Source organism: Oncorhynchus mykiss, chromosome 7 (genome assembly GCF_057628025.1).
Source record: "Oncorhynchus mykiss isolate SJ-2025 chromosome 7, ASM5762802v1, whole genome shotgun sequence".
Lineage (NCBI taxonomy): Eukaryota > Metazoa > Chordata > Actinopteri > Salmoniformes > Salmonidae > Oncorhynchus > Oncorhynchus mykiss.
This window is the reverse complement of record NC_143028.1, coordinates 47,006,905-47,021,961: the sequence shown is the minus strand read 5'-3', so window position 1 is coordinate 47,021,961 and position 15,057 is coordinate 47,006,905. Positions and strand designations below refer to the sequence as shown.

Genomic DNA, 15,057 nt, shown 5'->3' with positions numbered 1-15,057 from the left:
TCTGCTGCCAGCCACGTAGAGATTAAATGGCTTAATTATTATAATGTTAATTTTGTTTCCATGTAAATCAAATACCCTTTGCTTGTCAGTGTTAATGTGTCATAAGAACAGATAGGAGAAGTGTTTCAACTTCCCCCGTTTTGATAAAGACAATGCTCTGTGCACATTCTGTCCAGTACATCCTGTTTTAGTGTATTTTGCTTCTTTGTATTGTTTGCTTGATTCAGTGACTGTTTTATTGGTACATAATAACCTTTCTATTGGTTGGTAATAAGGTATTGTATGACATGATGACTGTGTGATGACTTGGAAAGATACTATGCAACTCTCTTAGTTCTGAACCTGTAGTTTGCATATAGATTATAGCCTTTACAAATAGTAGGCTATAGTTTGCATGTAGCGTATAGGCATGGACATGAATACAGATAGAGTTGTTTGCATAATGGCTGTGAAGCGTTTACTTTTACACGCACTGTACCATGGCTGTATATAGTATACTGTGTGCATTAGAGCTGGTGTGTATGTTCTGCATACCTACAGTAGTGAAGGGGTGCTAGCTCTACACTGCAAAAAGTGAAATCTAAGCATGCCTGAATATCTTATATTAAGTGATAATTTCCTTAAAATGTGTGTGTTTTTCCAGTTTTTCTTACGAAGCTACATTTTCTAATGTCATTGGCAGATATGTGTGCTTATTTTAACCTAGCATAGGCTTAAGTAATTTCTTATTTTAAGATATTTTACCTTAATCATCTTATTAATATACAATATCCTGAAAACTATCTTGAAATAAGATACATTTAACATTTAAGTGAATTATGACTCATTATACAATGGGTGGGTCTAGTCCCGAATGCTGATGGGTTAAAACCGCATTCCAGCCGGTGTCTATTCCACAAGTTACCACCGGCTAACTTGTGGAGGGCCGCCAGGGTGCTGTAATCCCAAATGAAATTGCGGTAGATGTTTGCAAAACCAAGAAACTGCTGCAGCTGCACCCTGGATGTTCGTTGAGGCCAATCCACCACTGCTTTCACCTTTCCAGGATCCATCTACCTTTCCAGGATCCATCTGAAGATTGCCCTCAGCAATGACATATCCCAGAAAGGTGGTAGAAGAGCAGTGGAACTCACTTCTCGGCTTTCACAAACAATTGGTTCTCCAGGAGGCCCTGAAGGACCTGTCTGACATGGAGTACATGTTCTTGGGCAGATCGGGGAAAAAAACAGGATGCCGTCCAGGTAGGCGAACACAAACCGGTTTCGCATGCCTCGAAGCACATCATTGACCAAAGCCTGGAAGACAGTGGGGGCGTTGGTGAGTTCAAATGGCATGACCTGGTACTCATAATGACTTCCTTGCGTATCCAAACCAGGTGGTAGGCATTCCAAAGGTCCAACTTGGAAAACATGGTAGCCCCCTGGAGAGGTTCAAACGCAGAGCAGAGAAAAGGTAGGGGGGTTTTGACAGTGATATTGTTAAGTCTCCGGTAGTCAATACACTAGCGCAGGGTCTTGTCTTTCTTCTCCACAAAGAAAAACCCTGCGCCGGCAGGAGATGCAGACGGACGGACGGCCCCAGTGGCCAGAGACTCTTCCATGTACTTCTCCATAGTAATGGTCTCTGGTCTGGACAGAGAGTACAACCGACCCCGAGGTGGTGTAGTACCTGGGAGAAGATCAATGGCACAATCATAATTGTGATTACTGTATGCCTCGCTGTATGTCTCTCTCAAATGTCAATATGCCTTGTATACTGTTGTGCAGGTTAGTTATCATTGTTTTAGTTTACAATGGAGCCCCTAGTTCCACTCTTTATACCCCTGATACCTCCTTTGTCCCACCCCCCACACATGCGGTGACCTCACCCATTACAACCAGCATGTCCAGAGATACAACCTCTCTCATCATCACCCAGTGCCTGGGCTTACCTCCGCTGTGCCCGCACCCCACTATACCCCTGTTTGCGCATTATGCCCTGAATATATTCTACCATGCCCAGAAACCTGCTCCTCTTATTCTCTGTCCCCAACGCCCTAGGCGACCAGTTTTGATAGCCTTCAGCCGCACCCTCATACTACTCCTTCTCTGTTCCGCGGGTGATGTGGAGGTAAACCCAGGCCCTGCATGTCCCCAGGCACCCTCATTTGTTGACTTCTGTGATCGAAAAAGCCTTGGTTTCATGCATGTCAACATCAGAAGCCTCCTCCCTAAGTTTGTCTTACTCACTGCTCTAGCACACTCTGCTAACCCTGATGTCCTTGCCGTGTCTGAATCCTGGCTCAGGAAGGCCACCAAAAATTCTGAGATTTCCATACCCAACTATAACATCTTCCGTCAAGATAGAACTGCCAAAGGGGGAGGAGTTGCAGTCTACTGCAGAGATAGCCTGCAAAGTAATGTCATACTTTCCAGGTCCATACCCAAACAGTTCGAACTACTAATTTTGAAAATTACTCTCTCCAGAAATAAGTCTCTCACTGTTGCCGCCTGCTACCGACCCCCCTCAGCTCCCAGCTGTGCCCTGGACACCATTTGTGAATTGATCGCCCCCCATCTAGCTTCAGAGTTTGTTCTGTTAGGTGACCTAAACTGGGATATGCTTAACACCCCGGCAGTCCTACAATCTAAGCTAGATGCCCTCAATCTCACTCAAATCATCAAGGAACCCACCAGGTACAACCTTAACTCTGTAAACAAGGGCACCCTCATTGACGTCATCCTGACCAACTGGCCCTCCAAATACACCTCCGCTGTCTTCAACCAGGATCTCAGCGATCACTGCCTCATTGCCTGTATCCGCTACGGAGCCGCAGTCAAACGACCACCCCTCATCACTGTCAAACGCTCCCTAAAACACTTCTGTGAGCAGGCCTTTCTAATCGACCTGGCCCGGGTATCCTGGAAGGACATTGACCTCATCCCGTCAGTTGAGGATGCCTGGTCTTTCTTTAAAAGTAACTTCCTCACCATTTTAGATAAGCATGCTCCGTTCAAAAAATGCAGAACTAAGAACAGATATAGCCCCTGGTTCACTCCAGACCTGACTGCCCTCGACCAGCACAAAAACATCCTGTGGCGGACTCCACTAACATCGAATAGTCCCCGCGATATGCAACTGTTCAGGGAAGTCAGGAACCAATACACACAGTCAGTCAGGAAAGCTAAAGCCAACTTCTTCAGGCAGAAGTTTGCATCCTGTAGCTCCAACTCCAAAAAGTTCTGGGACACTGTGAAGTCCATGGAGAACAAGAGCACCTCCTCCCAGCTGCCCACTGCACTGAGGCTAGGTAACACGGTCACCACCGATAAATCCATGATTATCGAAAACTTCAACAAGCATTTCTCAACGGCTGGCCATGCCTTCCGCCTGGCTACTCCAACCTCGGCCAACAGCCCCCCCCCCCCCCCGCAGCTACTCGCCCAAGCCTCTCCAGGTTCTCCTTTACCCAAATCCAGATAGCAGATGTTCTGAAAGAGCTGCAAAACCTGGACCCGTACAAATCAGCTGGGCTTGACAATCTGGACCCTCTATTCCTGAAACTATCCGCCGCCATTGTCGCAACCCCTATTACCAGCCTGTTCAACCTCTCTTTCATATCGTCTGAGATCCCCAAGGATTGGAAAGCTGCCGCAGTCATCCCGCACTTCAAAGGGGGCGACACCCTGGACCCAAACTGTTACAGACCTATATCCATCCTGCCCTGCCTATCTAAGGTCTTCGAAAGTCAACAAACAGGTCACTGACCATCTTGAATCCCACCGTACCTTCTCCGCTGTGCAATCTGGTTTCCGAGCCGGTCACGGGTGTACCTCAGCCACGCTCAAGGTACTAAACGATATCATAACCGCCATCGATAAAAGACAGTACTGTGCAGCCGTCTTCATAGACCTTGCCAAGGCTTTCGACTCTGTCAATCACCGTATTCTTATCGGCAGACTCAGTAGCCTCGGTTTTTCGGATGACTGCCTTGCCTGGTTCACCAATTACTTTGCAGACAGAGTTCAGTGTGTCAAATCGGAGGGCATGCTGTCCGGTCCTCTGGCAGTCTCTATGGGGGTGCCACAGGGTTCAATTCTCGGGCCGACTCTTTTCTCTGTATATATCAATGATGTTTCTCATGCTGCGGGCGATTCCCTGATCCACCTCTACGCAGACGACACCATTCTATATACTTCCGGCCGTCCTTGGACACTGTGCTATCTAACCTCCAAACGAGCTTCAATGCCATACAGCACTCCTTCCGTGGCCTCCAACTGCTCTTAAACGCTAGTAAAACCAAATGCATGCTGTTCAACCGTTCGCTGCCTGCACCCGCACGCCTGACCAGCATCACCACCCTGGATGGTTCCGACCTTGAATATGTGGACACCTATAAGTACCTAGGTGTCTGGCTAGACTCCAAACTCTCCTTCCAGACCCATATCAAACATCTCCAATCGAAAATCAAATCAAGAGTCGGCTTTCTATTCCGCATCAAAGCCTCCTTCACTCACGCCGCCAAACTTACCCTAGTAAAACTGACTATCCTACCGATCCTCGACTTCGGCGATGTCATCTACAAAATTGCTTCCAACACTCTACTCAGCAAACTGGATGCAGTTTATCACAGTGCCATCCGTTTTGTCACTAAAGCACCTTATACCACCCACCACTGCGACTTGTATGCTCTAGTCGGCTGGCCCTCGCTACATATTCGTCGCCAGACCCACTGGCTCCAGGTCATCTACAAGTCCATGCTAGGTAAAGCTCCGCCTTATCTCAGTTCACTGGTTACGATGGCAACACCCATCCGTAGCACGCGCTCCAGCAGGTGTATCTCACTGATCATCCCTAAAGCCAACACCTCATTTGGCCGCCTTTCGTTCCAGTTCTCTGCTGCCTGTGACTGGAACGAATTGCAAAAATCGCTGAAGTTGGAGACTTTTATCTCCCTCACCAACTTCAAACATCTGCTATCTGAGCAGCTAACCGATCGCTGCAGCTGTACATAGTCTGTTGGTAAATAGCCCACCATTTTCACCTACCTCATCCCCATACTGTTTTTATTTATTTATTTTTCTGCTCTTTTGCACACCAATATCTCTACCTGTACATAACCATCTGATCATTTATCACTCCAGTGTTAATCTGCATAATTGTAATTATTTGCCTACCTTCTCATGCCTTTTTGCACACAATGTATATATAGACTCCCCTTTTTTCTACTGTGTTTGACTTGTTAATTGTTTACTCCATGTGTAACTCTGTGTTGTCTGTTCACACTGCTATGCCTTATCTTGGCCAGGTCGCAGTTGTAAATGAGAACTTGTTCTCAACTAGCCTACCTGGTTAAATAAAGGTGAAATAAAAAAAATAAAAAAAATAAGGATGGTGCGAGGGAAGGGAAGTAGCACATGCCTTGCTAAACACTTCCAGGAGGTCATGGTATTCCGTGGGGAAAACAAAGACATCCACAGTCTTGCTAATCTCCTGATAAAGATGACTAGGGGAAGGCAGTGGGAATGGCAAAATGGGCTCCAACCCAGGATGGAGCTTGTGGTCCAGTCAATCACAGGATTGTGCTTTTGGAGACAGGAAAATCCCAAAACAACCGGAACATGGGGAGATGCAATGAGGAGGAACTGTATGGTCTCACTGTGGTTACAAGAAACCCGTAATTGAACGGGAAGAGTACTATGGGTGAATGCCCCTATAGAGCAGCCGTCCAGTGCCCTATCATCCATGGGGACAGAGAGGGGCTGAGAGGGAATACCAAGCTCCGAAGCAATAGTGGCATCCATCAAACTTTCATCAGCCCAAGAATCAATGAGCACTCGGAGAGACTTAGATTGGTCTCCCCACAGCACAAGCACAAAAAAAGGGTGTGCGGGTGATGGGAATTAGAGAACTCCCAGTCTGACTCACTGTAGAACTGGTACCCACTAGAGACAAGGATTTCCTAATAGGGCAGGTAAAATAAATAATAATAATAATAAAATAAAATGTCCTGCCCCTCCACAGTACAGACAACAGTTATTATTCATCCTCTGTGAGTACTCCCAAACGGATAGCCTAGTCCTTCCCAACTGATTAGACTCAGGAGTATCCAACTCACCCGTCATAGATTCACGAGAGAGAGCTCAGGTGGCTTCAACTCCTCTCGGAAGAGCTGCCTTTGGAAACTTCCGGATTCCATTGGAGGTGAACGCGCCAGGAGCTCGGGAGCACGAGTGTGCCCGAGACCAGAACTCCTCTCACACTTTCGTTCCTTTAAGCGTCCATCCAGATACCGGAGACTCAAAAACCTTTCTCACCTCTGCCATAAATTCCTCCAAATGATGGCAAATGGCAGATTGGTGTTCCCAAACTGCCGTAGCCCAGGAGAGCGCCCTTCCTGTCATTAGCGTAATTATATACGCTATCTTTGATCGGTCTGAAGAAAACTAAGATAGCTGTGGCTCAAAAATAAGCGAGCACTTAGAAATAAAACCCTGGCAGGTACCAGGATTCCCTGAATATCGCTCTGGAGGAGGTAAGCGGGGTTCACGGGGAGACGGGATAGGCTGTACCAACTCACCACAAATAGGGAAAAAATTACTGGGTTTTTCCAGAGGTGACTGACAGTCTCTGAGCTAACTCCCTGATTTTCTCCATAATAGCCTTTAACCCATGGTCGTGGCATTCCGTCAAGGAACTGAGCCCTTCCAAAAGGCCCTGTAGAAACTCTTGATGCCTCCCAATGGTGGTTCCCTGCAGGGTGCTGGTCCAAGTCTGCTGGGACTGTCATGGCCAGTTCGTACTATCACGACACAAGGCGAGACCCAGATGCAGACACTGGAGGCAGATGGTTGGAGTCTTACAATATATTAATATTTATTAATCCAATATGGAAAGGCAAGAGAATGGTTGTGGACAAGCAAAAGGGACAAAACCAATTAAGAGTCCAGAAGGTACCAAAGGGCAGAATCAAGGTCAGTGCAGGCAGGCGGGAAAGTAGTCCAGAGTCAGGCTGGAGTCAAGACTTGGAAGAATAACAAAAAGAGAATAGCAAAAGGAGTACGGGAAAAACATGCTGGTTGACTTGACTAACATACAAGATGACAGGAAACACAGGGATAAATACACTCGGGAAAATAAGCGACACCTGGAGGGGGTGGAGACAATCACAGGAACAGGTGAAACAGATCAGGGCGTGACAGTGTTAGAGGACAATACTTTTTCACTGGGACTAAAGCTTCAATAAAATTGGCTTTGAGTGTACTTTTTACTCCCTCTCCTAGGGACCCTGCCTGGCTATTCTTATGTAAAAGTTTTTGTTTCAAACAGTGATGATCTTAAGGCTCTGTCTGCTTGGATAGTGTCTATGTGAGTGTATCTCAGAGGAGGCTCTGTCTGCTGGTATTAGTAGTATGCTGAGACAGTTTAGTGTTGAATAGCATCAGGGCCAGGCGTCTTCCCGGACTTGTTTCTCTTGGTGATGATAAGAACATCCTGTTAGGATCAGCTCAGTAAACACACCCACAACTCTGCTCTGCTCCATCTCAGCCAAGGCCCACAGCACGTCACTGAACCAAAACCACTTGCTCTGTTCTTATGAATTAGTCATCATACTGCATAGAATAGTTTTCTTAACATCCCTCAGGATTTTCTGCTTTAATCAGAGCGATCGATGTTGTTTGGTTATGAAATACTTATAGATGATGAAATCTTTCTAGATGTTTTTTTCTAAGGCATCGTTATCAGTCATACATCCAAATGTACTGTTTAGACTAGATCATGTTTACTGTCTGTAATTACGTATCTTCTGAGTAAACAGAACACATTGACACATGAGAGGGTGTGGTACTGTCAATAGAGCTGGCTAATCCTGAAACAGTCTGGCAAGCTTATGAGATCATCATTATCATTATCATCATCCATTATCGTCATTATCACTGGTCTTTTTTTTTTTGCCCTCTCTGCCATTTCTAGTCTGGTCCCTCCTGGTGGCTTCATAGTTCAGAATGGCAACTGGTAACCTCCCACCCCCTGATGCAGGGCTAGATTTGGGCCCAGAATCTAAATGATCCGTTTAGAACAGTGCTTCCTAAGTGGTGGGCTGTGGCCAGTCCCCTTGGGTTGCAGCTGGGTTCCGTTTCCACAGTAGTTAGATCAGTGGTTCCCAAACTTTTTCCATCATTGGGGAACATCCTCACTCTCTCTCTCTCACTTTCTCTCTCTCTCACTTTCTCTCTTTCTCACTTTCTCTCTCTCTCACTTTCTCTCTCTCTCACTTTCTCTCTCTCTTTCTCTTTCACTCTGCCACTCTCCCTGTCATTCTTCATTGTGTCTATCTCTCATGAGTTGACCTATGGTGTTTCCCAGATGATGCATCAGCATCATGGCAAAAGCCTCCTGGGTCACGGCCAACTGTGGCTTTAGAATCTGGCCAGAAATAAAGTTAATTTTATCTAGTGAGACTAGAAAATTGTTTTATTTGGGTAAAATTGCAAAAAACGGTTTTGTAACCCCTGCTTGTTGAGACAAGATTGCGAGGTTTTCCAGATCTTGCTCCACTGACTTCAGAATGGGTACTGGAGCACTGATAATATACCTGTACATAGTAATGCCAACCAATATCCTCCCAGGCAAATGTCTAGTTTCCTCAGTATTCATTTAGAGGAGAAATTGGACAATGGACTCCAACTGTAGAGCTGGCTTCTTTCTGGTTCATAACCTTTTACAATGACTTTTTCCTCTGTTTTCTTTTGGAGGGATGGCCTGGATTACTAATTAAAATGGTTGCTGAGAAAAATGATGTGAATAAGATGTGATTGGCGGTTTGTGATGTCTTTGGCTGACCTGTCTTTGTGTTTCAGGGGGGCTTTCTCTGAGGTGGTCCTAGCGGAAGAGAAGAGGACACAGAAACTGGTGGCCATCAAATGCATCCCTAAGAAAGCCCTGGAAGGCAAAGAGAACAGCATAGAAAATGAGATCGCTGTCCTGCACAAGTGAGTGATGAACACACACACATTTACACGCCCTTGTTGCTTATTGATGTTAGGGGAGCAAGTGATTTAACTCTGAGACAGATAGTGACTACAGTTGCAGTAATGACAGTCTGGTTAAAATACCTCCCTTTAAAACTGCGGAATTACGGACTAAGCCGGAAACTATGAAACTAGAGGGGCTTAAGCTATTTATAGTGCTCTTGTTACCTGGGTTACATGAGACACAGAGGCCTAGTGAATATACAGGCATATTTCTAGAGCTGAGAATGTGGGGATGAGAGAGAGATTGTGAGGGAGAGATAGAAAGAGAAAGAAAGAAAGAGATAGACAGAAAGAGAGAGAGAGATACAGAGAGAGACCTTAAACTCCTAAAAGCCAAATTAAGCCAGAATTGTAACATTTTCATTGCAGATCACCTCATTCTTCTAGTAGTGACACAGCCTCCTACTCTTCCCATTAGTGTATTCCCATGAGGTCATGAACTGTCACAGAAACCTGAAGTGAGATTCTGAACTCTGTCTGTCTGTTTACCCAATTACTCAAGGCAAGATGGCTGCCTCTTAATGACGGTGTAAAACATCTGTTAGAGGACATCACTACTGCACCCATGAAACAACTTGTCTGACAACTCAAAATGAATTCTTCCTCTGCTCTATGTTCGCTACATACTTCAGTCCGAGGCTGCCATCGTTGAAGTCGTTTGTGGTGACGTCAAAATTAGGGGTGTTATACAAAACAAAGTCATCAGCGATCGGATCATCTCTAACCAATCAGAGTATCAAAGCCATTGACGAATTTTCAAAATGCCGCTTTGTGTTCTGGCTCTGGCCCATCCATCAGTTTCTGGGACCAATCAGAATGGTTAGAATGTGTTTGCGTTCTAGAAATCGTTGGGGAGGTACTCAGACCACTCAGTACTCCAGACTCATAGCGGAGAAGAAACTAAAGTCTGTGGGCGTGGCATAGCGTTTGGCTGGAGCGAGGATTTTGGGTAGTAAGGCAATGAAACAAGACAAAGCTGCTGAGTCACCCAGAGTTGCATCAGACAGCACAAAGTAAAAAACAGTGTAGAATATAGTGGGTAGTTGGTATCAGTGGGAAGGGTTGTGGATAGTCATCTGTTAACAGTCTGTAATCAACCCCAAGCCCCTACAAACCTCTTCATGGTCCCGCATAGATCTGTAACATCACATGGCAAAGTGTTAATCAAGTTTATACAAATAAGAGGGACAGTTTCTTACTTCTTACTGAGAGAGAGAGAGAGAGATAAGGATAACCCTTTATAGCTGTTGAAGGGGCTGTGCCGCTAACTTCCCTTACTCTACTATAGTTTAGCCTACAGTACTGTACTGCATGTATCCCCCCAGAGTCCTGCACAAAACCATTAGTCAGCCCCTGCATGGAGCAATTCATTACCTCTGCTCACTCTCTCAACTCAATGAAACACTTTACAGAGACCATAATGAAATTGAAAGGCTTTTATAATCTCCCTCTTGTCTCAGTTGGATCCCTGCCAATGATAATGTGTTGTGATTTTCCCCAGGCAGCAATGTTTCAGACAGGGCATAGGAACACACGTGACACAAAATTGATACTGCGGTGCGGTTCCATTTTTGTTTTGGCCTCTCTCCGAGCCGTGCCAGTGTGACAAGTGTCTGTCATCACTGGGGTGCCTGCCATCTCAAATTGTAGTGACACAGATGGATGGACTATCAGTAGCTTAAGGGGAAAGTCATGTATTCTACCTGCGCTGTGCCATGATACTTTGGTGTAGAGAGAGAGACACCTATTGATAGAGGAGCTACTCTGTTGTAGTCATAGGAGGATTTGGCCTTGTGTTGGAGCATTGCTAGCTTTCTACCCCAATTCATGTCTCCTATACTCAAGCTGAGCTCAAACCAAAGATTGAAAAATGACAGTAAAGAAGATTGTGAGGAGTGTCTGAGTGAGAGAGAGTGAGTGAGTGAGTGAGTAGTGAGTGTGTATGTGTGTGTGCGTGTCTGGGGTGTGCGTGTAGGTAAACAGTCTTTCTCAGTCTTTGAGTGTAAGGTGAAGTGTTTTAGGTGGGCAGCATGGGGATGATGGAAGAAAGCCACCTCCAGAGCCGTGACTCACCTGCTCAGTGTTCTGTTCTGTCTCCACGCCAATGACTCTCAGGGGGGCGTCAGAATACACTGCTCAGCCAATTAGAGAGACGCCTGCCACCACACAGTCAACACTGGCAACACAACTCTAGCTCCAGCTTAAACTAATATTAGTGATAATTAGTATCATACATATTGTAATCTCTCGTCGACGGACTGTGTAACCAGAAATGGTACCGTAGAGCTGTCATGATACAATGGAAGATGTGAGATAACGGGCAGCATTAGTTCCGGTGCTTTGGACAAATCATGATTTCGCAGGTGTTAGCATCTTTCGAATTTCCGAAAGTGAGGGGACATTTGGCCTACAGATTTGTCATAACTTGCAGAGAGAGGGTGGAGCTCTTCTTTCCTTCTTTTAACATGGACCCAGAACTTAATCAACCATCTGACCAATTACATGAGACTTTAGCTCTGGGTTAACCAAGATTATATATTACCGAGATTAAGATTAAGTGCTCCCTATGATGTTTATTTAGATACAGAATTAATGAGAATGATCTCAGAGAAAATCACAGAATGCTATGTTTAACAATCATACGGTGTCAGACAGTTCTGTATTTCTAATGGTAATGTACAATGTTTGTGATTTTGACTCTCTTTTTCTCTCTTTCTCTCTCTCTATCTCTCCCTCTCTAGGTTAAAACATGCCAACATTGTCTCCCTGGAGGACATCTTTGAGAGTAAATCTCACCTCTACCTGGTTATGCAGCTGTGAGTGATCATCCTGCTGGCTTTATGACCTGCCTCTATATTTTCTCTCTCTTTCTGTTCTCCTTCTACCCATGTTACCCCTTTCTGTCCCTCAACCAAGTCACTCTCTGCCTTGTGAAGAGGCAGCCTTCAGTTTGCAAACTTTCAAGATTATTCCTCTGCAATGTATGTGTGTTTGAGTGTGTGTATTAGACTCCCTGCCTGCGCTGTCTCCCACCCGTTCTCCAATAATTACTCTGAGCTCAGGGGCCTTTCTGTTGACTGATCCCAACAGAAGTCAAGTCACAGATTGCCCCCCACCCACCCACCCACCCACCCACACACACACACACACACACACACACACACACACACACACACACACACACACACACACACACACACACACACACACACACACACACACACACACAGAAGAGAAGGAGTGGTATGTGAGAGAGATAGAGATTGCTTTTACTGTTGAAAACAGTGGGTAGTGAGATGAAGGGGGGGGGGGGTTGTGTCCACTTTAGCAACACTGCTGTAAGGGCATTCAGATTTAACCAAAGAACAGTTGGGGGTTCGCACAAATAAAAATCCCCTTTATCCCTCTCTTTCTTCCCCCCCTTCCTTCCCTCCTCTTTCTCTCAGTCCCTCTCTCTCTCTCTCTCTCTCTCTCTCTCTCTCTGTGAGGCAGCATGACATGGCTTTAGCTTGTTGTTAGATCTGATACACAGAGAGCAGTGGTGGGTTCATCTAGGAAGAAGCAATGCCTCCATCTAGTGGTGATGTAGGCATATAGCAGGAAGTTAAATGGACATACTTTAGCAGGTGTACGTCAGACGCCTTCCTCCTCTCTGTCCAGGGTGTCTGGTGGGGAGCTGTTTGACAGGATAGTGGAGAAGGGCTTTTACACAGAGAAAGATGCCAGCAAGCTCATCCAGCAGATCCTGGACGCTGTCAAATACCTCCATGACATGGGCATCGTACACCGCGACCTGAAGGTGAGCCTGGATTAGGGGTCAAGGGTCAGGTGGTGTGTATGACAGTGAAAGAGGAGATTTCAGTGTTTAGCACTGGAGTCATTTACCTACTTCATTCTGTCCAATGACTGAATAGTCACAATACTGGATGTATGATAGCCACTCTATAAGATGAAGACACCAGGTGTGCTATGAAAATTGCAACTTTGAATTTCAACCATTTTACTATTTTGCGATTAGTGTATTACAAATTACTAGAGGTTTAAGGGTGACCTTATAGTATGGAACATGTTTGTTGCCTAGGCACATGATGCATTTGTCCCAATCATTCTTTAGTGCCTTTTAAATTAGATTAATTATCTTTACTCCTCTAATGAGATAATTTGTTTACAGGCAGTTCAGCAGCGTGTAAACTGATTAATCATTAGTTTGAATAACAAATTATTTCCCCAGTTTGTGTGTGTCTGTTTATAAAATGTTAGTGAACAATAAAGTTGATTGAATGCTCTGTCTTCTTTTCCAGCCGGAGAATCTTCTGTACTACAGTATGGAAGAGGACTCTAAGATCATGATCAGTGACTTTGGCCTGTCGAAGATTGAGGGATCTGGAAGTGTCATGTCCACAGCCTGCGGAACACCAGGATACGTTGGTAAGGAGGACTGGTACTGATCAGTACATGCCTTTGTGTGTGTCTGTCTTTGTTTCAAGAGCATGATTTCTATGATTTAGGGCTCTTTTCTATCCGTATTGCGGAAATCCAGCATTTTAGCATGGTTTAAATGAAAAGGCATTGTTCCCGCGTTAGCGGAGACTTCACTCACTGTAAACGGTTCAATAGGAAATGACCTTTACATTTATAGCGCTACAATCGCTTCAGCAATACAGATTGAAAAGAGCCTTCTGTTTTGAGAGCAAGCGCACACCCAGTGATCATGTCAGGCTAGATGTGTAATGATGCTGATGAAAACACTGCTCTCTTATCGTTGGAAGCCCCTGAAGTATTGGCCCAGAAACCATACAGCAAGGCGGTGGACTGTTGGTCAATCGGTGTCATCGCCTACATCCTGTGAGTCATGGGGTTGGACTGGCTCTTTCACTTTAGTCTTTCACCTACCAGTCTTACTGTGTTACCCTAGTTTCCACTTCATTATTTTCAACAATCAATTAATTCCCTAACTCTCACATGATGCCTTTGTGCTCTTATTCTTACGCAGTTTGTGTGGATACCCGCCGTTCTATGACGAGAACGACGCCAAGCTTTTTGAGCAGATTATGAAGGCTGAATATGAGTTTGACTCTCCTTACTGGGACGATATCTCTGACTCAGGTCCAGTAGACCTATGTTGTCATTATTAGTTCTGTTTGTCAGCAGTTTCATATTATTGTAAATTACTTACATTGGTCTGGGGTTTGTTATGGTTTGAGTGTTCCTGCCAAGCTGTCAGTGTGTGTGATGGGATTAACCATAATACACTCACTGGCCATAGAACAATCACTGAGGCCCTGTGAGATCACCATTACATAGAGCTCTGGGGGTCATGGTACAGTACATAGTCCTGTGGGGAGTTTCTGAAGTCAGGCCAAAGGCACATGGCCAGTTTATGTATTTTACTGTCAAGTCAGTCTGGACAGTGTTTCTGCTGCAGTGAAGCTCTTTTTACTGTAGTAGCCTAGGAGTCTTTTTCTGCATCAGCTACCTTTTTATTCTGTGTAAGTAGCATCATTAGATATATCTAATGTATGTTTTAAAAAAAACATTGCCTTTGAGTTAAATATATGACTTTTCATTCTGTGTTTTCAGCCAAAGACTTCATAGTCCACTTGATGGAGAAGGACCCCAGGATACGCTACACATGTGACCAGGCTCTGCAGCACCCCTGGTAGTGAACACCATCTTCTCCGTCACAATACACACACACACACACACACACAAAACGCGACTTTATCATGTCGAGAATAATCAACTAAATGTGTACTTTTGCCAAGTGTTCACCTGTTCTTGTGACAACCAGCAGAAGTTGTCCCCTCATGTCTTTCTCTGTCCCTCAGGATCGCTGGTGACACCGCTCTAGATAAGAACATCCATGAGTCTGTCAGTGCTCAGATAAGGAAGAACTTTGCCAAGAGCAAGTGGAGGGTGAGTTACTTTTGTTGGTCCACGTCAAAATGCAAATACATTTTTGCTGGTGTGCTGTGTTTAGTATATTAGTAGAATACTAAAGATCCTGCAGTATTCAGCGGACTATTATTAAGTCAGTAAAGTT

The 15,057-nt window shown here is 45.1% G+C and overlaps 1 protein-coding gene across 2 annotated transcripts in view; it reads left to right on the top strand.

Annotated features, from left to right (window-relative positions):
* camk1b (calcium/calmodulin dependent protein kinase Ib) overlaps window positions 1–15,057 on the top strand; it is a 70,017-nt gene that overhangs the window by 53,010 nt on the left and 1,950 nt on the right. For both annotated transcript variants that reach the window (XM_090239495.1, NM_001124638.1), the window contains 8 exon segments: window positions 8,841–8,972; window positions 11,756–11,830; window positions 12,675–12,813; window positions 13,316–13,442; window positions 13,784–13,859; window positions 14,008–14,120; window positions 14,595–14,673; window positions 14,843–14,930. In XM_090239495.1, coding sequence (XP_090095621.1) covers window positions 8,841–8,972; window positions 11,756–11,830; window positions 12,675–12,813; window positions 13,316–13,442; window positions 13,784–13,859; window positions 14,008–14,120; window positions 14,595–14,673; window positions 14,843–14,930 — 829 coding nt within the window.